The sequence below is a fragment of the Pipistrellus hanaki genome, assembly GCF_964339955.1.
Source record: "Pipistrellus hanaki genome assembly, chromosome: 5".
NCBI classification, from domain to species: Eukaryota; Metazoa; Chordata; class Mammalia; order Chiroptera; family Vespertilionidae; genus Pipistrellus; species Pipistrellus hanaki.
Window position 1 is genome coordinate 32,716,337 of NC_140507.1, and position 25,456 is coordinate 32,741,792.

A 25,456-nucleotide genomic window follows, 5' to 3' on the forward strand; every position below is an offset into this window, starting at 1 on the left:
GCAAAAAACCTCTGTGCTTAGCTTGGATGAGGGTGAAGGAGACAGTATGAGTCTGGGTCCCCAGAGTCTCGCCCGGCACTGGAGTTCAGAGCAATCAGGAGCTTTTGTCTCCCTCCCAGTTGAGAAAGTCAGCCGCATACTCAGTTGCCAGTCCTCTCCATGCACACGTCTCCGTACCTCTGCCTTCTGCAGCACCTCTGAGTCTCTGAGTCTCTTTCCTTATAGTTGTAGAATTTCCATTCAGCCAGCCTTCCTGTAGTTCTGGATGATGTCTGTTTTGTCTTTTAGTTGTAGTTTAGAAATTGTTGTGCAAGGCAGCAGTTTAGGTGTTTATGCTGCCATCTTGGTTTCTCCCTGTAGTTCATTTTCTCAGTTTAGTTGATATAAACAATTAAAAATGTAAAAAATCTTAAAAGTTTAAATCATGATTTAAAAATTTAGAAATTGCCAAATTGTTATCAGTCTACTGAATAGCAAATAGGACAAACCTTCAAATGTACCTTTTAACTTCTATTCAATTCATGACTTGAGTCTGATTTCATCTTAACTTCTACATGAATAAAAATTTCATAGTCCCTGTTTGCCCTATCATATGCTTAAGGGAAATCTTTCCCTTTTTTATTATAGGGATAGAAATTCTTAAGCTATTTCATTGTCTCACTGGCTTATTATAGATATTTACTATTTCAAAAATGTAAATGATTTTCATAAAATTTTAACATTCAGAAATTTTGTTAAACATAGAAGTATTTCTCTAATTTATATTTTCCTTTTAATCAAACCAATTCTTGGAATCATAACTACCCTTGCAAATAGTTTTCCATTTTTCACTTTTTTCCTATGGGTCCTTTCCCTAAATTTATCCAAGGTTAGAAACAGGAATATTTATGAAGCTCAAAACTGAGATAGTGTATATATGCAGCATGATTTTATACAGGAAACAAAACATTGTAAATTTTTTCAATGAATATGCATTGGGAGTACTAGGGAGCTCACGGACTGGTTTCAGTAGACTGTCTTAAACTAAAATAAGTGATTAAAATGCAAATATTAAAGGCAAACCAAGAGTCGTCATGAACTGTGGCTGGTTCACTTCCATTGCCAAGACAGGAATTAAAAAAAAAAAAAAATCTGTCTAGTTGAGCTAAATAAGTAGGTGTTTCCTCTATAGTTCTGAGCTACCGAAGCACTCATTTTTTTCAGTTTCAGTGAGAAGATAGCACTTCTGTGGGTGACTGGGTTGATTCAGCTGCTCTTGTTTTTGTTTGTTTGTTTTTAAAAAATATATTTTATTGATTTTTTACAGAGAGGGAGAGAGATAGAGAGTTAGAAACATCGATGAAAGAGAGACATCGACCAGCTGCCTTCTGCACACCCCACCTGGGATGTGCCCACAACCAAGGCACATGCCCTTGACTGGAATCGAACCTGGGACCCGTCAGTCCGCAGGCTGACGCTCTATCCACTGAGCCAAACCGGCTTCGGCAGCTGCTCTTGTTTTAACTAGGGTTACCATCCTTATTCTTTTTACCAGGCAACTTGTTTTCTTATGGTTGTAGGCAGATGACACAGAGGAAGTGAGCCATACCAAACAAGTGAAGCTTATTTTTAACTATCGGGTTTTTATTTCACGTAACCCCTCTATTTCCATCACTTCCTCTAGGTGCTAATACAATTTACAAGTGTTTTATTGTAAAATTGAAAACTTCAATTACCGTACCTCTTCTATTTTCTTAGAAGAAGTTTCATTTTTATTACTTTTGAATTCTTCATTTATTTTTATTCTGGCTGCTACAGAAAGAAAAATACATATAGTTACTTGCTTGTCTAATTTATTATTTCTGCCACAATAATTTACATGTTATTCATTATGAATCACTACTTCTCTAGTAAAGGAAATAGTTTTGTCCCATGTGAAACAAAGTATAAAAATCATAAATTTATTAAAGAAGTCTTTTGGAGAGCTTATGACAGGCTGGCAAGTTTGTAATTAAACCTAATATAAACCTTCAGCACTCTAATACTTTTGTTTCCTGCTTTTCACTTTCAATTTCATTTGTGTACTTTTTAGATTCAATAAATCAATGTAATCCTTTGTTTATATAAATCTAAGAATTTAAATTAAATGTTTTTAAGATGGCAAAACTCAATACTTTAAGCACATTAAACCAGACACACATATACACATTAAAATAAAGATATAGCAGCTCTGAGCACTTTGGCTGACATGTAAAGTAAATGATAAATAAAACTTTTGTTCATGTACACCACTGGGACATCACCATCATTACAGTAGCATAATTCAGTTTAACCTGACAAACTGCCTTATTGTATTGCTGTAAGCATTTAATGGAATGATCCATATAAAGTGCTTAGTAAACATGCAATGTTTACCTGTTCTTATAATTATTTCACTTAAAAACATTTAAAGCAACAAAACTATGCTATTTTGATGTGAGAATAGTCATAAAATCTTCCTTCTATGCTTCAGAATTTCAATATGCAAGGTGGTTAGAGTTTAGGCTTTGGAGCCAGACTGCTTAAGCTGAATCCTAGCTCTACTTCTTTCTAAGTATAATATAATGTGGGGCAAATCCTTTCACATTTTTTAATTTCTTATCTGAACAGAAATCATACAGTGAAATCTCGATATAATGGACTAATTCGGGTGAGGCAGGGTGTCTGTTAAAGCTGACAGTCCATTTTATAATAAAATTAGAGGCCTGGTGCACGAAATCCGTGCACAGGTAGGGTCCCTAGGCCTGAACAGTGATCAGAGATCATCTGGCCTTCCAGCTGCTGGCTGGGGACTTCCTTTGTTCTGCAGCACCCCTTGGTGGTCAGTGCACGACATAGCGAGAGATCAAACTCCTGGTCTCTCCTGGTTGAGCTCCCAAGGGGACACTTTGCATATTAGATATGCAAAGATATATATATGATAGACAGGTTTTTCAAATGTGTATGTTAAAAAATTGACAAATATAGATACATTTTTGTAATTAAAATTAAGTATTTATGAAAGTTTAATTTCACAGAAAACTTTTCTATATGTATGACTGTAATTTTAAATTTATACTAAATAGGTCTAATAAATGTGTGCATTCACCAGTCACTGTGAATAAACAAATGCACAAGTCTGGGCTTGGCTTAGCTCATGTTGGAAGATGGGTGGCACGTGTTAAAACTGCTGCAGAAAGTCACGCGTGCAACAATAGAACCACTTACCCTGTGGGATGTTCCAAAGGAAAAACAATAAAAACTTACCTTCTAATGCTCTGGTATCTGTGTTCAAATGCTAATCATTTGCTGAACATTGTTTACGAGAGGTGACTCTGGGATTTAAATATGCAGACTATGGTTGTAGATATGTAACATTTATTTATGTTGGTGAAATTACAGTATTTTTCAAACATATGGCTTATTCACTAAAATTTGTTAAAAAAATAATAAATTTCTTAATAACAAATAACAAAATAACAAATTTATAGATTTAATTATAAGCAAATCTTGGTTTAAAGCATTTTAAAATTAATAGGGTGTTAAATTAAATTCACATATGACATACAGGCTAGAAATTTTTCCATTAAATCCTAATTCTGTTAAATCAATCTCTGCAAAATTGAGGGTTTACTGTAATAGCAACTACATCACAGTGTTGTTATAATAATTAAATGAGGAATTTGTGTAAAGTACAATATAAGGCATATTATTTTAATATTCAAGAAATTATTTTGGGTGAATTATGAAAACTAGAATATCCTAGGACAGTGGAGACACTTTACCTAGGTTAAAGAGGTTTTGAAATGTATGAGGATTGGAAGTAAACATGACCAACAAAGAACCAAGTAAGACAGAAATCACTTAAAACTGTGAAATACTAAATGAGGAATTGCTTGGAATAGATTCTCTTTCTTAGCTGCTGTCACTTCTAGAATGACACAAGGCATTAACAATACGATAGTATCTAGTCCTAGATGTGTGAAATTGTGATTATAAAATAGAGAAAGGACTTCAATTTTCTTTAAGTGTATACTCCTCAAAAAGTGTAATGTAAACTAATCTTTATAACACATAACAACATTAGGGAAGAGGTAGTGAAGGTCATTCCCTAAGATGAGGCTTGCCTATGTTGGGTCTCTTGGACATATGAGCAGCATCTGAAGAATGGACTTGTTCCAACGGAAAATTAATAAACTTACCTTCTAATGCTTTGGTATCATTTTTAAAAACTTGTTGTCTGGTCCTGTGCAATGTTTTAAAGAGCTGTAAAACCTATCAAGAAAATCAGAACTTAGACCGCAAAAGAAAAAAAATCACATTTTACATAATTAAGTAGCTGATGAAAACCAGGGTTTGTGGAAATACCTTTACATTGATTATTTATCTTTAAATAAAAAAAAAACTTTATTTACAAAAATAATACAAAGTTATTTGAAACAAAATAGTATAAAGATAGTTAAAAGTTAGTAATTCCCCTGCAAAACCAGCCAAGGTAAACAACTTTTCCAGTCTGATTATCATTTCTCTTAAGATATGGAGGCCTTCTTTTTTTATTTATTTTTAAATTTATTTTTAATTTATTTATTTACTTATAAATATATTTTATTGATTTTTGTACAGAGAGGAAGGGAGAGAGATAGAGAGTTAGAAACATCAATGAGAGAGAGTCATCGATCAGCTGCCTCTTGCACACCCCCCACCGGGGATGTGCCCGCAACCAAGGTACATGCCCCTGACCAGAATCGAACCCGGGGCCCTTCAGTCCCCAAGTCGACGCTCTATCCATTGAGCCAAACCGGTCCCGGCTCTTTTGTTTTTTTAAAAAAATATATATTTTATTGATTTTTTACAGAGAGGAAGGGAGAGGGAAAGTGTGTTAGAAACATCGATGAGAGAAACATTCATCAGCTGCCTTCCTGCACATGCCCTATTGGGGATGTGCCTGCAACCAAGGTACATGCCCTTAACCAGAATCAAACCTGGGACCTTTCAGTCCACAGGACGATGCTCTATCCACTGAGTCAAATCAATTAGGGCTTTCTTTTGTTCATAAAGTGAGGCACATACTAGTATAGACAAACTCATGAATTTATTAAATCTTTTTTTTTTTTAATGGAGCAACACACTTGGCTGCTTTTTCGAATTTATTAAATCTTAAGAGAGCTCATAAGGAAGATGTTTCAGGCAAACTCAATTGTGATTTCTCAAAAAACAAGTAGAATGCTGACACTTTTGATTATTACAAGAGTATGTTAAAAAATGGAGAGAAAAGAATCAGATTGTGAGGAGGATTTAGGATTGACTGAGGCCACCTCACACTTCTTTAAAAAACAACAACAAAGGCGACAATAAGCAACAACATTAAAGAACCCAGTCCCAAACAGCCAACCTGTCTGGAGGGCAGAATCTCACTGCAAAGAGCCCAGCCCCTAAGCAACACCTATTTTTCCAGCAGGCCCAAGGAACCCAGACTGTGTGTCAGAGGGATTTCCACAGGCACCTCTCCTTGTGAGTCAGCAGCCCTTTCAACCGCTGGCTCCTAGGCCAGAATGCTCCCTTAAGGGTCCTTTCCTATAAGGCAATCTCGTGGAGACCAGGGCTTCCCAGGGCTCGGATCAATACGATGCTAATGGACTTACCCCGGAATTGCCCAGCCAAGGCCTAAGAGACGAGTCTAGTTCCAAAGGGCTGACACCAGTTCTGAAGTGCCGAGCCTGGACTCTAAGACCCAACCTAGTCCCAAACAGCCAGTCAGTACTGTTGGGCGGAGCCTAGCCAAAAGCCGCCTCATACTTCTCAAGTCCAGAAGGATACTCAGTGTTATTCTCCCAATACTGCTTTTTCTCCTGTCTTCTCAATTTCAGTGATGGAAGACACAGACTCTCTCAAGCCAGAAATTTTAAAGTCATCTCTAAAACTACCTTACTCTTCATGTGGAAACTTTAGGATGTCTAATTTTTTTAAATCCACCATAGCTCCAAACTAAGTTCAGATGCTCCCCATGTGTTTCTTAGAGTACTTAAAAAGATTTGTCTCTCTGCCACCCTTCCCTCCTTTTCTCCAGTCCATTCATCAGATAACATCTAACATTTACTGAGTATATCCTGTGTGCAAGGTACTATTTTAAATATTTTATATATTTTAGAAAACCTATAACTTCAAAGGCATACACCAAAACAGAAATAGGAAACAAGGTGCAGAAAACATAAAGACAGACAACTACACTTAAATCCCAAGTTACTGCAAACATGCAACAAAAACAAAAAGGAAGAATTTAAAAGGAGCCTTTAGGCCCTGGCCGGTGGCTTAGTTGGTTGAAGCATCGTCCTGCACGCCAGAAAGCTTCAGGTTCCGTTTCCAGTTGGGGCAGATGCTTGGGGTTTGGGTTTGATCCCTGGTCAGGGAGAGTGTGGGAGGCAGCCTAATTGATGTCTATCTTTCACGTTGATGTTTCTCTCTTTCTCTCCCCCTTCTCTAAAAAAAATCAGTAAACATATCCTCAGATGAGGATTTTTAAAAAAAGGAATGTTCAGAAACTCCCAAAAGCTTATGGATATCAAATGAGTAAGAGCAGAAGTTAACAAATAAAAATTTAGAAGAGAAAAGATAAGAAAATTAAAAGAGTGATCTAGATGGCTCCAACAAGAGAGAACAGATAAAACAGAAATTAAAAGGGAGAATAATTAAGGAAATTTCACCAAGTAAGGTGCTGGAGTTAGTAGATTGAAAGGGCTCCACCAAGTGCCCAACATAAAACCCACACAATGGCTCATGATGTAAGTTCAGCTAATAAATGCTAATAAAAAGAAAAATGTGAGAAAGAAAAACAGTTCACATACACTGGGTATGTGATCAGAATGGTACCTGACTTATATCACTGTGAGAAGACAATAGTATATTATATTCAAGTTTTGAAAAAAAAAAAATCCAGCTTAGAACATCAGACACAGCCAAATTATTACTTAAAACAAGAGCAGACACATTTTTTAGAAATGCAAAGTCTCATATGTCATACACCTTTTCTTGGAACAATGCATGTATTCCACAAAACAATGGATGAACCACTAAGAACAGTGTTTTTCAACCTTTTTTGGGCAAAGGCACACTTGTTTCATGAAAAAAATCACGAGGCACACCACCATTAGAAAATGTTAAAAAATTTAACTCTGTGCCTATATTGACTATATATAAAGTAATTCTCTTGAATAGGAATCAAATAAACACAAAGAAAGTATTTTATAATTACTTTATTATGAAATATTAAGTAAACAAAATAGTGAAAAATTATAAAATTCTTGTCTTGTCTGCACCTACGGCACACCAGGCAACATCTTGCTGACTAAGAAAACAGCAAGAGAATCACCTGTCCAACAAAGGAGAGGCAGAGATAACGGTAAAGGACAAATATAGGTCAGCATTTGTGCAACCAGTTGAGAAAGCAACTAGTCTGGACTACAGAAAAGTTTGAACTGATCCAGAAAAGATTACTAGAGAAAAAATAAAACTGGTAGACGTCAGTTTGGCTTAGAGTTTGGGAACAGATATGCAGGAAACTAACCAATGATAAATACAAGGCAGTTATTAATTTTAAGAAAATATAAGAATTATAAATTAAAGGCAATGTAATCATCCTATCTAATAAAAGGGTAATATGCAAATTAACCATCATTCTGTCACAAAGATGATGGTGCCCATAGCCACAAGATGGTGGTGCCTAGTCCTCTCAACCATGCCAGTCTCCCAGTCGGGAGTGTGTGTGTGTGGGGGGGGTGGCCGCTGAGAGCAGGCAGCGGAGTGAGCTGGTGAAATGCTGCTTCAGCGCCGCGGTGACAGGCAAGCGTTCCACCTTGGCCTTTGAGGGCCTCTGGGCAGTGGGCGTGGAGTGGCCGGGGGAGGGGGGGGGGGCTTGAAGGAGGGAATGCTTGCGTGGTTGCCCCAGCGATGAGACAAGTGTTCCACGCCTGGCTGCAGATGGGCCTCTGGGCCGCGGAGAGCCTCTGGGCAGTGGGTGTGGAGTGGCCAGGCCCTGCAGAGAGCTACTGGTGCATGGATTTATGCACAGGGCTACTAGTATAGTTATATTAGAGATCTCAGCTGTGGATAAATTTTACAGTCAAATAATACCAGAGACAAAAACTGATTCACCAAAATGTGTACATTGTGAAGAATAGGTTGTAAGGGGAAGCTTAGTCCTCAACCTCCAATGTAAAAAGTCAACAAGTAATATCTCCAAAGAGAAAATAAATAGTAGTTTAAGCATGTTTAGAGACATGGAGGTAAATATCAGAAGGAATAGCTAAAATGATTAAAAGCTCTTATCTCAGGAGAGCAGGGATTAGGAGTATGTGGACGGAGGTAGATACCATTCTTTCTAATTCATCTGCATTTGTCACAACCTTTTTAAAGCAGAATGTGACTTGACACTACATTTCCATTCACAAAACTTACTCTAAGTTACTTTCAAATGGCTTTACAATATGCCTAGGTGAGCTTATAATTTTGCTTCTCTAAGTAATACTTTTCTTTAGAAAACAAACCCATGGATAATTACTCCCATCAGACTGGTTCAGCTTAGTATACTAATTTCTAGAGGCCATACATGCAGTTGATAAATACAGAGGATAGAGGGTTTAAGAAGCAGACCCTAGGGGATGAAAGTTGTTTTAACCATGCTTATCTCAAAACATTTCAGTGACAAAAGATTTGGTCTACTAAGGAACCCACTTGAAAGCTAAACACTTTAGAGTTAGGCCACAATGTTAACAAGCATTAGGTTACAACACATCTCACAACAAACACAACCTCATTCTGTTAAAATAAGCCAACATGAAACTAGAAGAGAAAAACTAGTTCTGCTTAGAACCAGTATCTTTGATTTCAGGTTTGTCACTGGACTCCTTTTCTTCTTTTTTAAAATACATTTTTATTTATTTTAGAGAGGAAGGGAGAGGAGAGAAACGAAGAGAGAGAACCACCTATTGTCCACCTCCTGCATGCCCCCCTGTGGGTTTCAAGCCCATAACCTCAACCGGGGGTCTGTGCCCTGGGAATCGAACTAGGACCTCCTAGTCCATAGGTCGAGGCTCAACCACTGAGCAACACCGGCTGGGCTTTTTTTTTTTTTTTTTTTTTAATCTTCCTCTTTCTCTTCCTTTTCTTCAGCCTCATTATTACTGACTTCTTTACCACGTTCTTCTCCCCAAAAAAGTAAGGGGGTAGCCAATAAATTGAGTGTTTTTTTCACAATCCCTTTATCTTTCTCTCCTCCAAATACTTGGTCTGGTCTTCTTTCAGATTCAGGATGACCGCTGTTTACTGTGTCAGTCCTAACTGTGAACAATCTTACTGGGACGACTCCCAGGCATACTGCTCATCATTGTTAGATTTGGTGATTATGGGCACCTTTTCAGCAACCAAATAGGCTAATTACAACCTGACACCATAATGGCCAATCATAGAGATATCTGCACCAGCACGCAAAGCTTCCATGAATGCTTTGGTCTCAGACTTGGCAATAGTACCAAGATTATTGATCAAATCAGCCTTGGCCATTCAATTCCAGTATCCATGATAGTGAGAGCTTGGTCATATTTGTTTGGAATGAGGATGATGTGCAATTCTTTCCCAGAGTCCAGTTTACTGGGATCTGACAAGCTTTCACAGCTGCTATTGTCCAGTGGATCTGATGAATCTGAAATAAATTCCCTCAGAAATATCTCTTTGCCGAAACCGGTTTGGCTCAGCGGTAGAGCGTCGGTCTGCGGACTGAAAGGTCCCAGGTTCGATTTCGGTCAGGGGCATGTACATTGGTTGCGGGCACATCCCCGGTGGGGGGTGTGCAAGAGGCAGCTGGTCGGTGTTTCTCATCGACGTTTCTGGCTCTCTATCTCTTTCCCTTCCTCTCTGTAAAAAATCAATAAAAATATATTTTAAAAAATATCTCTTTATTCAAGTAGAAAATAGTAATGATCAGTGACATCAATTGGGCAACTTCTACCTGAAAGGCAAACGTCTCAACCTCTTCTCCCTCCACCGATTGGTTGTGAGTCTGGGTTTCCTCAGGCATCTCAGCTAAGGGACCACTTGGGCTCCAAAATAATGCAGCACCAGGATACAGAACCAACTAGCCAACTATTTCTTAATCTTTACTACACATTTATCACCTTTATAAAAACTAAAAATTTTAAGTGAGAAAGGGAAAGGATACGATCAAAAAAGAGAAAAGACATCCCACAGAATGGGAGAAAATATTTGCAAACCTTATATCTGATAAAGGGCCAGTTATCTAAAACATATAAAGAACAACTCAATAATAAAACATTTTTTTTAAATAGGCAAAGGATTTGAATAGACATTTCTGCAAAGAAGACAAAAAATGGCTATTAAGGCCAAAGAAAGATGTTCAACGTTTGCCATTAGGGAAATACAAATTTAAATCTCAGTGATACTACTTCACTCCAGTAGAAGGGCTACAGTAAAAAAAAGATAGTAAAAAGCAAATGTTGACAAGAATGTGGAAATATTGGGATGTATATATCAGTGTTTTTCAACCTTTTTTGGGCAAAGGCACACTTGTTTCATGAAAAAAATCACGAGGCACACCACCATTAGAAAATGTTAAAAAATTTAACTCTGTGCCTATATTGACTATATATAAAGTAATTCTCTTGAATAGGAATCAAATAAACACAAAGAAAGTATTTTATAATTACTTTATTATGAAATATTAAGTAAACAAAATAGTGAAAAATTATAAAATTCTTGTCTTGTCTGCACCTACGGCACACCAGGCAACTAGTGTGCCGCGGAACAGCGGTTGAAAAACGCTGGTATATATTGTTGGTGGGAATGTAAAATGGTGCAGCCACTTTGGAAATGCTTGGCAGTTGCTTAAAAATTAAACAGAGTTATAATATGACCTGCCTGGGTATATACCAAAGAAAACTAAAATGTGTATTCACACAAAACTTATATATGAATCTCCACAGTATCTATTTATAATAGTGACAAAAAGTAACCACCCAAATGTTCATCAATTCATAAATGGGTAAATAAAATGTGTTCTATCCCCAAGACATATTGAAGTCCTAATCCCTAGCACCTACAAATGTGACCTTATTTGGAAACTAGAGGCTCGGTGCACGAAATTTGTGCACTCAGGGGTGGGGCGGCATCCCTCAGCCCAGCCTGCACCCTCTCGGCCTGCGCCCTCTCGCAGTATGGGAGCTCTCAGAGGATGTCTGACTGTTGCAGAGGCAGAAGCTCCTGCCATTGCAGCTGCGCTCACCAGCCGTGAGCCTGGCTTCTTGCTGAGCGGTGCTCCCAACTTCCGGTGACAGGGACAGGAATTGCATTGAGTGTCTACCCCCTGGTGGTCAGTGCATGTCATAGTGACTGGGCATTCTACTGTTCGGTTGATTTGTATATTAGCCTTTATTATATAGGATGGGGTCTTTGTAGATATAACTAAGTTGAGGTCATCATTATTGCCTTGGGGCTATCAGAGCTACTATCATGTTGGAGTTACTTTTATTAAAAAGTAGAAAGCTGCTTGGCTCGTCGCATAATGGTCAGTGCATTGGACTTCTAAAAAGCAGAAAGCTAAGTCACATATTGTCTTCTCTTTCCCATTTACTTATTCTGACTTGTCAAATTTAGGCAGTGTATATAGAAATGTATTCTTCACAGATTAGTTTGAATCTGACATTGCCATTTATTGTAAGCTTGGACAAATTACTTACTTTTTGCCTCGATTTTGGTGTTTTTTTTAAATAATGAAGTAATTTTAAGGGTGTATGGTATAATTTCTATACTAGGTTTCACTGTAGTAATTATTTATCTACTAGAGGCCCAGTGCATGAAATTCGTGCATTGGCGGGGGAGGGGGGTCCAGACTGCACCCTCTCCAATCCGGAACTCCTTGGGTGATGTCCAACTGCCAGTTTAGGTCCAATCCTGGTGATCATCCCTCTCATAACCCAGAACTACTGGCACCTAACTGCTCACCTGCCTACCTGCCTGATTGCCCCTAACTGCCGCCCTTGCTGGTCTTGTCACCCCCAACTTCCCATGCTTCCTCCCCCCACCACAGGCCTAGTCTCACCCAACTTCCCTCCCCACCAGCCTGGTTGCCCCTAACTGCCCCCCCAACCCCCGCCAGACTGGTTGCCCCATATTGCCCCCCCTGGCAACCTGGTCATCACCAATTGCACCCTCTGCCCCCACCAGCCTGGTTGCCGCTTGCCCCTCACTGCCCCCTCTACTGACTTGGTTGCTTTTCACTAACTCCCCTGCCGGCCTGGTCAACTCACTCAGCTGCTGCTCAGTCGTTTGGTCACCCGTCAGTAATCCTCCTGCTGGCCTGGTCGCCCCGTGCAGCCTGTTTGGTCGTCTGTTCGGTTGCGATGGTGGCTTAGGCTTTTATAGGTAGAGATGCCTTTTAAGTCTGAGTTATATGCCCTCCTGAGTACATCCCAGCATCAGGCACTTGCTTCACTGTATGTTAATGTAATGGCTCACTTGCTGTACCATACTTCTTCAGAGGCTTCTTGGTTACCTCTGTATCCTCCACACTTGGCATGGGTGTCTTCTACACATTATAGGCCTGACTAAAGTGTTTTTGGAATGAATCCTTTCATTTGTATTCAAGTTTTCCAAGCAATTTTCCATTTCAAGAACTTTCTATATGCTACTTCCTCTTTCTGGAATGGCCTTTTTCTCTCTTCTCCTACCTATTTCTAATTAAACTTCACATCTCAACCTAACTTAAACTTCTATGAAATATTGTTTTGCATCCCTCCAGATTAAGTTAAATCCCAATTATATGCACACAAAATATACTATTGTAGCTCAACACACTTAATACAATTCTAATTAAGTAATTGTTAAAGGTTTCTGACCTGCTAGACTTCTGTATGAAGGCAAAGGTGGTCTGTTTATTGTTGCACCCACTATGCCTTAATAGTATAGGCTAAATGCTGGGTCTTAGGTATTACTAATAGCTATCATGTAAACTCAATAAAAGTTTAAAATGAATAACCCTTTACAATTGTTTCTACTGGTGCTGGCACGTATATTAAAACATACTGAGAACGCCAAGTTCAGTAGTAGATGAGGCATTGCTTGGAGGCTGGCTACCTATTATTGACCATAGCATTGTTCTTCCTCACTATAGTGTAGCAGGCCATTTCCCCCTTCTAATGCCTGCGTTTCAGCCAGTGACAGGGACAGTTCTCAGCCTGCCATGCTGATGAAGGTTAGGGATGGCTGGCCCATGAAACTGTGCACCGGCCAGTAACGTGTAACGATGGCGAGAAATGAACCTGAGACCATGTGACCCCGGCAGGACCACTGCTTCCCAAGCTCATTCAGGGAACGTGGGTCTCTGCTCTGTGCCGCGGAGTGTTACCTCTGGTGAGTGACTGTGCTGACTTCCTTGGCCCCCAGACCTCTGTGTACCTTCCAATTACATGACTAGACCGCACCTTTCACCTCATCGGGTGCGTGGGGCGCAGGGATGCCGTTAGCGTCCCCGGCACCTTCCCAAGGAGGGGAAACGGGTCCCTCAGACAGATACTCGGCGGGGAGATGAACCGCGGGCGGAGCTCAACTCTGGCATTACTCAACACACTCGGTACCCAAGCAGATTAAGAACTAGGAACCATGGGTGCCCCCCACCCCTCTTCCACACCTGCACAACCCGAAAACCAGCCCTCCGAGGAGGGCCTGAACCCGTATAACTTTCGTCAGGCTGCGCTCTTAACCTCCCCCCCGCCAGCCGCCGCTCTCCCCGGTCGGCATCGCACCCAGCACCTCCCCAGGCCCTGTCACCTTGGCCGCCTGACCCATGCTTCTCCCACAGCGGCGGCTACCTCTTCAGCAGTCGAGTCGCCCCGCCTCTCGGCAATCGATCTTGGCCGGGGCGTGCGCAGGACAATTTCCTAACGCGCTGCAACCAATCGCCAAGCAGCATCTCTCCGTAGCCCCGCCTCCCAGGGAGAACCGGGAGAGAGTAGTTTGCTGAACTAGTGACGTCTGGTAAAACCGCGAGACGCTGCCGTGGCCAATGACTGTAGCCGTAGAGAGGAGAACGGAAATCACCTGGACGCCATGTTAGTTAGGGGCAGAGTCACTTCCCGTTACTTCTGCTGCAACCCTCTGGTGGCGGAGAGTGGGTTGACATTTAATAGATGGCTTCGGTACCAACATACCATACTGTTCGCTACCTCCGGTTTCGGGACTGAGTTCATTTATTAAAGAACTCTCTTTCTCTCTCTTTTTTTTTTTTTTTTTTTTACGTTGCGTCTGTTCTTGCAAAAGTGCGTAAATAAGAGCCCAGTCATAACAACTGTAGCGAACAGACATTGATTGGAACGCTGACTCCCAAAAGTGCTATGCCTGCATTTTCTAATTTAATTTCCCCAGAAGGTTCCGCTGTTACTTGCTTAAGACCTCAGGACTAGTAGGTGGAGTTCGGGGATACAAATCTCTATGCCTAACCTGAAAGCTTAGTTTTACCCTCTACACATCCAGCCTGCTCAACTTGCCTTACTCCTTTTTTTGCTAGTCAAGAGGTCAGAAATAGTTTATTAGCAGCATCACGATCATAAACAATCATAAAGCATTTATTTAAATACATTTTAACTTATGATCTTGCAAGCATCAGGAAAAATCTTAACTTTGTTCCCATTGCATAATCATTGTTTGCCTTTTGTACGCCTACAGCCTTTCAGGTTAGGTTAACTTCTAGGTAAAACTGACTTTATTAAAAATGAAATGGTTTTGAGCAACACCCTTCCTTTTCCTTCTCTAATTTACATAATTGAAAATTTGTCATGAAAATAGCAAGGTAATTATCCACTTTGCTTTTTTTTTAGAATTAAAAAGTTGACATTCAATATTATTTTGTATTAGTTTCAGGTGTACAGCATAGTTAGACACTTAACATCATTTACCAAGTAATCTCCCTAGTACCCAGATGGCACCATACATAGTTATACAATATTATTGATTATATTCCCTATGCTGTACTTTACATCTCCATATTTTTTAGTTGACTTTACTTTTCTATTAGAATGCATTAGGCAGAAGTGTTTAATGTAATCAAGCAATTAAACCAAATATAATGGGTACTTTCTTTTATCCAGGAAACAATAAGATGATCTTATGACATTGCATTAGAGTCTTCTGATTTCTAATGAATGATTAAAAATTGCTTATTTTCATTTCCAGATTAAGATCATAGCTCAATTTCCTGAAAGTTTATAATTTATTGTTATAATGTCTGCCTAACTGGGGTTCTGTATTCAGTTAATGTTTGAAAATACGTTGTTTCCATAGTACCCAAATCGGTTCAGTCCTGAAGCCTCTTGTTTCTTAGATAAACCTCTATGGTTCCTTCAAATTTATTTTTATTTTTATTTTATTTTTTTTATAAATGGGGTGACTGTTCTGGGAATATGTCTTGATTGGTGTGGGACCCAGAACTGAACAGGAAATTCCAACATATTCATCATTCATGTAAGTTCTTGGAGCTATGTGGTAGGCAGAAAAATGGCTTACAAAATTCTAGGAACTTCTGAATATGTTCCTCACATGACAAAAGGGACTTTTCAGGAGTGATGAAACTAAAGATTTTGAGGTGGGATGATTATCCTGGATTGTCAGGTGGGCCCAAGGTAATCAATCACAAGAATCCATATAAGTGGAAGAAGGAAGCAGAGTTAGGGAGAGGTTTGAAAAACAAAAATGCTCTGCTTCTGGCTTTGAAGATAGAGGAAGGGGCCCCAAACCAAGGAATGCACTGGCCTCTAGAAGCTGGACAGGAGAAGGAAACTGTCCTCCCCTAGATCCACCATAATTTTAGCTCAGTGAAACCCAATTTGGGTTCCTGACTTCCAAGAAGCCATCTGCTTGTGGCCTTTTCCATCTTCAAAGCCAATAGGATAGCACCTTCAATCTTAGCCTCACCCCTGCTTTCATGATCATATCTCATCTGATTCTCCTCTCCTATGTTCCTCTTTCACTTATAAGAGCCCCTGCGATTATATTGGCCCCACCTGAAAAAAAGTCCAGGAATCTCCACACCTCAAGATCCTTAACTTAATTACACAAGCAAATCCCCTTTACCATGTGAAGTAACCTACTCATAGGCTCCTGAGATTAGGACATGGCCATCTACACTGAGTGGTTATATTATTATGATCTCTGAACGCATAATAATCTGGCCACTCAATATAAATAAATAAATATAAATATAAATATAAATATAAATAAATAAATAAATATATATATATATATATATATATATATATATATATATATATATATATATATATTAGAGGCCTGGTGCAGGGGGAAGGGACATGGATAGTTGGCCGGCCTGCCTGCTAGTCGAATTCCAGGTTGAGGGGACAATTTGCATATTAGCCTTTTATTATATAGATATACACTGAGTGGCCAGATTATTATGCGTTCAGAGATCATAATAATCCGGCCACTCAGTGTATATGATAGTAGCTTGGATTAGGATGGTGGAGTAGAGGTGAGAAATGATTATATTCATGAAAGGTGCTGAAAGTACACACAGAAGAGTTCAGGATGATTTCTAGGCTTTTGGCTCGAGCAATTCAATGAATGGCATCACAGTAGACACGGAATTCTGCAGGAGGGGGCTTTCTGTTTGATTGTTTATTGTGACACAAACAATTGAAAGCAAAGATAAATTTGAAATGCCTAATAGACATCCAAATGGAGGTGGTGAGTGGGCAGTATTATATACCATAAACCAAATTGGAATTAAGGGAAGAAATAGGTTAGATGATAAATACTGGAGAGTCATTTCTCTGTAGATGATAAAGCCCTCAGACTTAATGAAAGGTGACCATATCAGTTATTATCTAAACCAGTACATATTTTTCTTTTTAACATTTTGACAATTTCAGACTTACAGAAAATTTCCAATGATATAATTTTCAGATACCTTTCACTTCAGATCCCCCAAATGTTAACATTTTATCACAACTGCTTTATCTTTTTTTTTTTTTTTTAAATCTACATATGGATATGGGTTTTTAAAAAACTTCTTTGCTGTTTGACAGTGAGTTGCGAACATGAAACCCTTATACTGCTAAATAATTTTAGTGGGTTGTTTCCTATAAAAAAGACATTCTCTTACATCAGTGGTTCTCCAAGTATGGTTTCAGGCCCAGCAGCACCTGCATCACTGGGAAACATTTTATAAACCTAAGTTATAGAGCCCCAGCATATACCGGTATGTCAATTGATTTTGATAATTTTGCTGAGGGTATGTGAAGAAATTAGCATGATTTTCAAAACTATTATATAATTTACAGGCATTCTTTAGATTTTTCCAATTGTCCTAGTAATGCCTTTGACAGCAAAAATAACAAATGGGGAACTTCTGATATGTAAGGGGGCCGCTATTTGTAATTTTGCCAAGAGAAAGTGGTAAAAAAAAGTAATTTAGGGTTGTCCAGGAGGTGTAGTTAATTTTTCTTAAGAAGGACACTTGGAGATTGCTAGCTAGAGAAGAGGGCCAAGAGCAGAATGCCCGGAGAGGCCTGGAACAGGAGGCTCACTGTAAAGGAGAAATAGCATCCGGAGAGGTTGGGGAGTGGCCTATTGCTGAGGAGAGGTCATGGTCAGCAGTGGCCAGTGGTGCCAAGAGGTCTAGTTTGATAACTAGAATCACCTATAGGATTTTGTAAGCAGAGGTTCTCAATGATTTTAACGAGAGGGAAATGGGCTCAGAAGAGATGAGAAATATATATATACATATCTTAAAAAGGAGCAAAAACGTGGAGGAGGCTGTGGGTTAAGGAAGGTTTAGGTACTTTAAGGTGAGGCATTTGACTTTATGTTGGTTACTGCTGGGAAAAACTCTTCGTACAGCAGGGTAGAGAGGTTTACATACTACTGATTGAATTGATCTGGGTTGCAGCCAGGTTTTTTAAACGCTCCCCAAGTGAGTCTAACGTGCAGCTCAGGTTAAGAGTCACTGTCAGAGGGGGGAATCAATGGTGCAAGGAGGGCTTAAATCTTGGAGCCAGACCTACTGCAGCTGAGAAGTGAAACTGTCAGGCACAGTGTCTCACCCAGCACACACTGGATGATCAAATTTTTCGTTACAGCAACCAGTTTTCCCACAAGGATCCTTAAAGCAAGCGAAACCTGGCTTATACGAGTACCTCCACTCTCTGAGACAAGAAAAGAATAAAGAAAAACGACCTCACCGCAGCTCGGGAAGCCTGGGATCAAGAATAAACCTCCCGCAGGTTGGGTCGCGCGGGCCGCTCCCCTCCCGCTCCCTCGCGCCCGCCGCGCCGGCCGCCCGTGCGCAGGCGCAGAGCCGCTGGGCGCCGAGCAGCGGTCCCGCGCCGCCCGCCGCTCCCAGCTCCTCCCTCCTCCGCCTCCTCCCCCTCCTCCCGCCGGAGCTGCGCCCCCGGAGCCGCGCCCCCGGAGCCCTGCGGAAGCGAGGCCGCGATGGCAGATGAGGTCGCCAAGGCCCAGGCCGCTCGGCCTGGCGGCGACACGATCTTCGGGAAGATCATTCGCAAGGAAATCCCAGCCAAAATCATTTTCGAGGACGACCAGGTAGGCAGCGGGGGCCGCGGGCCGAGGCGGGGCCGCCGCCCGCGGACACGCCGGCTTCCCGGCGGGAGGAGGAGGGTCGGCGGCGCCGCGGGGCGGAGGAGCGGGACGGCTGCCGGCGCGGCCTCCGCCGCGGGCCCCCAGCCAGCGGCCTGCCGGCGGCGCGTGCGGCCGCTCCGGTTACGCGTTATCTGCCCGGCGCGGCCCGGCCGCCAGGCGCCCGCGGGGCCGCTCGGCGGGGTCCGCGCACGTGCGGGACGCGCCCGGCTCCCGGCGGGGCGCCCGCCCGGCCCGCCGCCGCCCCGGGCCTCCCGGGTCAGGATCTGACAATCTCGCCGGCGCTCTGCCTGACAGCGCGAAACCCGATCGCCCGCGCTCCGGCCCAATCTCCGCCATCTCCCGCCCGCCGGCCGCCCGCCTCCGGCCGCGTGGCCCGGGAGCGGGCGGAGGGCGTGCGGGGCCGGTCCCCCGGGGCCGGTGCCCCCACCCGCTCCCCGCGGACGGAGCCCCGCGGGCCTGCCTCCGGGATTTGCTCCCGTGGGCGCCTCCCGGAAGCAGTGTTATGCCCAGAGACAGAATGTAGTTCCCCTGACTTGGCCATAGGTGAAATTTACACGTCTTGTGTAAGATGCTGAGTGGGCTGTTGTTTTTATGGTTTGGATCTCAGATAAAGCTTGGCAGGAGGTTGGCTGATTTACGTGGACAACATTCTATAACTTTGGCAAATTAAAAGACATATGGATTATAAGAGAAACATTCATTTTATGCTGCTAGTAGTGTTCTTAGATTCAAAATGTTGGCTAAGGTTTAGATTTCTCAAGGTGAACTTTGTCACTAGTTAGGGAAATTCTTTTGTTTTGGAGAGTGCGCATTTCTTTAAAATATTCATATATTTATTGATTTCAGAGGAAGGGAGAGGGAGAGATGGAAACACCAAGATGAGAATCTCCGATTGGCTGCCTCCTGCACGCCCCACCCCAGGGATGGGCCCACCACCCGGGCCTGGGCCCCACCCGCCGGGGATGGAACTGGCGCCTCCCCGTTCATAGGTCAACATTCAGCCACGGAGCCCTGCCAGCCAGCTAGAATGCACATTTCTTTTGAAATATTTTCAGTTGTTTTTTATGAATGATAGTTAAAATAATGACTTTTGAACCGCTGTAGTCCCAATAGCAATCTAAATGATTCAGCATTCTGTATGGAAGACCCAGGAGAATTACTCCTGAGACAGGTAAGCAAGATAGGGTCTAAGTAGCTTTCACCTTCAGTAGGGAAGAGAGATACGAAAACGTTCTTGTCTACATGCTGCTTATCCTCTTCATGTCTACAAAAGAGAACAGGTGTATGTCTTAAATCGCCGAGTACAGTGGGAAGAAATAGGTGTTTATGTAACTACAAATATGTGATTTTAAAACTGATCACTGCAGTCAAGGAAAAAGCCCGGAGATTACACAGCCAAGGGCTCCTGACCTGGGGAAGGTGCCCAGGGGAGTCGGAGAAGATACCCTTCGGAAATGATGGAAACAGCAGTTTAAGTCAGACAAAAGTTGGGGTTGAGAGGATCACTGCAGTAGAGGTAACTGCACTTGAAAAAGCCATTAGGGTAGACAGAGAGGGAGAAGGTGACTTGAGAAGGTGGAGTTGTATGGGATCAACCTGGAAAGGTAGACAAGGATTTGTCTATGTAATTTCTACCCATCCTTTGGATCTCAGTTTAAATATTGCTACTTCTAAGTGGTTGACCCTGACCACCCAGTCTAACTCGGGCTTTTCTCTGATAATCATCTCTTTCACCCTTTACTTTCACTGTAATATGTAGGGCTTTTGGTTAATTATACTTTTGTTTGTTTAAAGTCAATCTTCCGATTAGACTGGTAAGTTCCATGAAAAGGACCAGGAAACCACATGTATTGGATACACTATTGGTTTCTTAGCATTTACTACAGTGTCTCCCAGGGAGTGAGTGTGAAAGAGTTAGTTTAGCTCACAAGAGGATATACCTAACTGTGATTTTTTTTCCTCCCCTTCTCCTTAGTGCCTTGCTTTCCATGACATTTCCCCTCAAGCACCAACACATTTTCTGGTGATACCTAAGAAGCATATATCCCAGATTTCTGTAGCAGAAGATGATGATGAAAATGTAAGTAAACTTATTAGCACAATTTTTATTTTCTTGCTATTTACTTATTTAATTCTCACCAAAAGATACTTTTCCATTGATTTTTTTTGTGAGAGTGGAGGGAGAGATTGAGGGAAACATGATAAGAGAGAGACACATTGATTAGCTGCCTCCTGCACATGCCCTGACCAGGGCTACACAACCGAGGTAGGGGCCCTTGAACCGGAGTTAAACCCAAGATACTTCAGTCCTCGGACTGATGCTCTAATTACTGAGGCCAGCCAGCCAGGGCTTATTTTCTTGCTTTTTAAATTGGGAGGCTAAATTTTGACCTTAAACTGAGGTTACATTTTCATCTTACTAAGTGCATAACTGAGGAAAACAAAATCATTAGGGCTTCAATATAATATATAAATAGTTTTATTTTTTAAAGAATGAGATGTAATTGATATATTAATTTTATATACAACATAATTATTTGATATAGATATTGTGAAACAGTCACCTCAATAATCGTATTAACATCTGTCATCACAAATTATTAAGCAGAAAGGTTCCCCAGAAAGTTGAGGAGATTCATTTTTTCCTCAACAAAGAAATAGCATATCATATAGGAGAGGGTTCACGGACTCTTCTGTTAATACTGTTAGAGGAAAGAAAAATAATGTTTTGGTTTTGCTAAGAGATATAGGCCTCAATTAAAACTTTTTTTTTGCACCAAAACCGGTTTGGCTCAGTGGATAGAGCCTCGGCCTACGGACTGAAAGGTTCCGGGTTTGATTCTGGTCAAGGGCATGTACCTTGGTTGTGGGCACATCCCCAGTACGGGTGGTGCAAGAGGCAGCTGGTCGATGATTCTCTCTCATTGATGTTTCTAACTCTATTCCTCTCTCTTCCTCTCTGTGAAAAAAATCAATAACATATATTTAAACAAAACAAAACTTTTTTTTGCTAATGTTCTTTGTGGTAGATTGGATAATGGCTTGTAAATATTTATTATTCTTTAGGGGTGTATTGTACTTCTGCCTCATTGATGTCAGGACTTGGTTTGGCCAATGAATGCAAGCAGAAATGATTTATGTTTTTTGAGTGGAAACTTTAAGAGCTAGCACATGGTTTGCCATCTTCTCTCTTCCCTCTGCCAGCATATCATTATAGAGGCTGTTCCATCAGCCTGGGTTTCAGAGAAAAAAATATAGAAATAGAGCCTGGTCACAGCTTAGTCAAATCTGTCCTGACATACTGCTCCATAACAAGAAAGGGAGAAGTCTTACTTTATTAAGAACACTTATATACCACTTGCAATTTGATTTAAAAATTGTTTTAATTAAGCAGATTTTTGTTTCCAATTTTTAAGTTGAAAATAGAAATGAATATTTAATCTTACTGGGTTTTACTTGTAAATTATGTTGTATTCGGGTGAAAAGAGCTTCCAAATATTTGTCCAAAGGAGTATGTTTTTAGCAAATTTTAAATTTAATTTTTCTTCTTGGTAGTTCATTATTTAATGATGAAAAGTTGTAAACTGCCTGTGCTTAAGAAACTTTTTCTTCTTTTCCAGCTTCTTGGACATTTAATGATTGTTGGCAAGAAATGTGCTGCCGATCTGGGCCTAAAGAAGGGTTATCGCATGGTAGTGAACGAAGGCACAGACGGGGGGCAGTCTGTCTACCATGTTCATCTTCATGTTCTTGGAGGGCGGCAGATGAATTGGCCCCCTGGTTAAGCATGTTTTGGGGATAGTTTTCCCTGCTGTAGCCAGTGATCAGTTTTGCAAATTCTAATATGCTAAACAATACATTTTATTTTTGCCTGTGTATGGAGTGATTGAGGAAATAATTTCTAAAACCCATACATAATAAAAGACATCAATGCATGTTCTGAATTGTTTTTGATTTATTACTTTAAATATATATATGCTGGGATGTATGAAGGGGGTGATCATAATTTAGTAGGTTTGTTTTTTTTCTCCCTAAGGAGGATCCACATATGTACATTTTTAGAGTGGTGTGACTACTCTTTGAAGAAAAATTATAAATTTAGCTTTAGCTTTGAAATAAACTTGTAATCCAGGAGAAAATTTACTAATCTAGTTCTCTTATAATCTAAGAACAAAGGAATATGTGATATGATTAGCCCAGAAAGTGACAGTTTTGGGTTTAGAAACAATGTTTTTTGACCAGCCATATTCCCCTGGATTGTTGGGATAATTTGGAAAGGATGAAAGTAGATTTGTCACAGAATTTGATGACCTTGTGAAACCATACATTGGTATTTCCTTATCTAAATTCTGGCTATTATAAAGACTTGAAAACCTATTAGAATTGACTTCAAATTGAAAATTTATAGTTTTGAATGTGTATGCGCATGAATCTGGCTAGATGGAATAAAAGGGAATCTCAGAGTCTTTATGTAGACTGACAACCAAACAAATATTTTTTAATCCTCGTCAGAGGAGTTTTTTTTATTTTATTTTTTTTTTTTTTTAAGAGAGGAGGGGCAGAGAGAGAGAAAAAGAGAGAGACAGACAGACATTGACTGGTTGCTTCCCAGCGGGGCTAGCGATCAGACTTGCAACCCTTTGTTCTGGAGGCCAACACTAATCACAGCGAATTCCAGGGCCAACTTGTTTTTAGTCTTGCCATGTACCTAGCCTTTCTGAAGGCCTCTTTAGTAGGGTTTGACACATTTAATTGAAAATAATTTTTCTTCTTAATTTTTAATTCATTTTGGGGGGTGGGAATTAGGAAATTGGTCATTTGTTATCTTAAAAACAATTTCCCCCCAATTGCCGTTTTTTTACTTTGTCATGGTGTTTTAAAATATTTGTACAGTTAATGTATGGATTTTTATTTCATATTTTAAAAAGCCTTTTTCCCATCGGGAGGATTAAAAAAAATGGTTATTTTTCTCCCTAAATCTTTTATGGCCTTATGTGGGGGAAGGTCTGAGGAAGAGTTTTATGGGGTTTGTGCCACTGTAAAGAATGTAATGAGAGAAGCATTTGTATTGTGTGTAAGAGCCTTCAGTCAGCTTTCTTTAGATATATTCCCACTGATTTAATCAAACCAGTGCTAATAAATCAGGTAGACAACTGCTGATGTGTCTTGCTCGTGTCTGTAACTTTTCTGCCTAAAATGGTTCTGAGACAAAATTTTCCTTGTGTGAGAGGGAATAACACAGCACCAAGTTATTCACTAGACACCAGCTGAGTGTCTTACAGTTCAACTCAGAGATAGCGTCAGATTGCAGGGTTAGGGGTTCTGTGCCACAAGACTCCCTGCTCCCCTGGCCAGATACAAGTCCCAGTTATTACTGGTGCTTTAAACCGAACTGGCTATAAATCAGAGGTTCCCAAGACCCCTTCTTTGGGTTCATTCATTTTCTAGGGCAGGCACGGGCTCTCCCTCCTGGGAACACACCCTTCTCCCCATTCTTTTCCCTTCTTCCCCTACCGGTGCATGCATCGCCTAAATTTGAAGGGACCCCATGACACTTGCAACCAGGGAAGCAATGGGCAGTGGCCCCTTGTCCTGGGCTAACCCCTGGGGCCTGACCTCTTTTCTCTGTCTGACTGCAGTGAGCTGAGAGCAGTCCTACCTTGGCTCACTTTCTGTTTTTCTTTTAAATCCTCACCCAAGGATATCTTTAAAAAAATTATTTTTAATTACTTTATTGATTAAGGTATCACATATTTGTCCTCATCGCCCATATTCCCATCCCAAACCCCTCCCCACACATGCCCCTACCTCCCAGTTGTCCATGACCACTGGTTAGGCTCATAAGCATGCATGCAAGTCCTTTGGTTGATCTCCCTTATCCCCGCACCCAAAGATACTTTCCCATTGGTTTTTAGAGTGGAAGAGGGAAGGGAGTTAGAGAGAAAAACATCCATTGGTTGCCTCCCCCACACACCCTAACCCAAGGCCAGGATCCAGGCTGTGAGCCTGTAACCGAGCTATGTGCTCTTGACGAATAGAACCCATGACTATTCCAAGTGCTGGTCCTCTAACCACTGAGCAAACCGTTAGGACTTGGCTCACTTCTTTCCCATAATGTTTCTAGAGAGCCAAAGCAGCTCTGCCTAGGCCCCCCTATTGCTTCTGTCATAAGCTCTTCCTTGTTTCACTGTCCCAAACATACTCTCAACCTGTGGCAACACAGGTTGAGAACCGCTGCTGTAGAGCCTCAGACCATCGGAAAACACATAATCACATGATTCATAACAGCAAAATTACAGTTATGAAGTAGCAACGAAAATAATTTTATGGTTGGGGGTCACCACAACATGAGGAACTATATTAAAAGGTTGCGGCATTAGAAAGGTTGAGAACCACTGCTAAACAGTCATTATTGATTTATAATTTAAAGTAAAATCCACCTTTTAAAATTGTACAGCTCAATAAGTTTTGGCAAATGTACATAGTCATGTATCCAACACAACAATCAAGTTGTGCAATATTTTAGTTATTCCAAAAAGACTTGTTAGGAGGCCATTTTATAATCCATGCAAGAGATGATGATAACTTGGACCAGTATGAGTGGCAGAGCTGAGAAGTGATCAGATTCAGTATGTATCGGAAGGTAAAGTTGGCAGGATTTGCCAATGGGTAAAAAAGGGGAGTAAGAGAAAGAGAGAAGTCAAGGATTTATTACTTTTCAAGTTTCTGTAGACTGACGGCTTTCTCTGCTGCTTTTACATGAGCTCAGTCGTGTTGCTGTGTT

General features: G+C 40.9%; 2 protein-coding genes across 3 annotated transcripts in view; one reads left to right on the forward strand and one right to left on the reverse strand.

Moving 5' to 3' along the window:
• Positions 1-13,923, reverse strand: part of LYRM7 (LYR motif containing 7) — a 34,991-nt gene extending 21,068 nt beyond the window's left edge. For both annotated transcript variants that reach the window (XM_084886764.1, XM_084886763.1), the window contains exons 1-3: positions 13,831-13,923; positions 4,200-4,272; positions 1,721-1,791 (exon numbers count right to left, since the gene is read on the reverse strand). In XM_084886764.1, the coding sequence (XP_084742890.1) occupies positions 1,721-1,791; positions 4,200-4,272; positions 13,831-13,848 (162 nt within the window). In that variant the 5' untranslated portion in view covers positions 13,849-13,923. The remainder of the gene's footprint in view (positions 1-1,720; positions 1,792-4,199; positions 4,273-13,830) is intronic.
• A 3,131-nt stretch (positions 13,924-17,054) lies between these two features.
• HINT1 (histidine triad nucleotide binding protein 1) lies at positions 17,055-22,607 on the forward strand. The gene is made up of 3 exons (XM_084886760.1): positions 17,055-18,615; positions 20,648-20,752; positions 22,293-22,607. The coding sequence occupies exons 1-3, from the start codon at positions 18,505-18,507 to the stop codon at positions 22,455-22,457; spliced, it is 381 nt and encodes a 126-aa protein (XP_084742886.1). The 5' UTR covers positions 17,055-18,504; the 3' UTR covers positions 22,458-22,607.
• Positions 22,608-25,456: the final 2,849 nt, after the last annotated feature.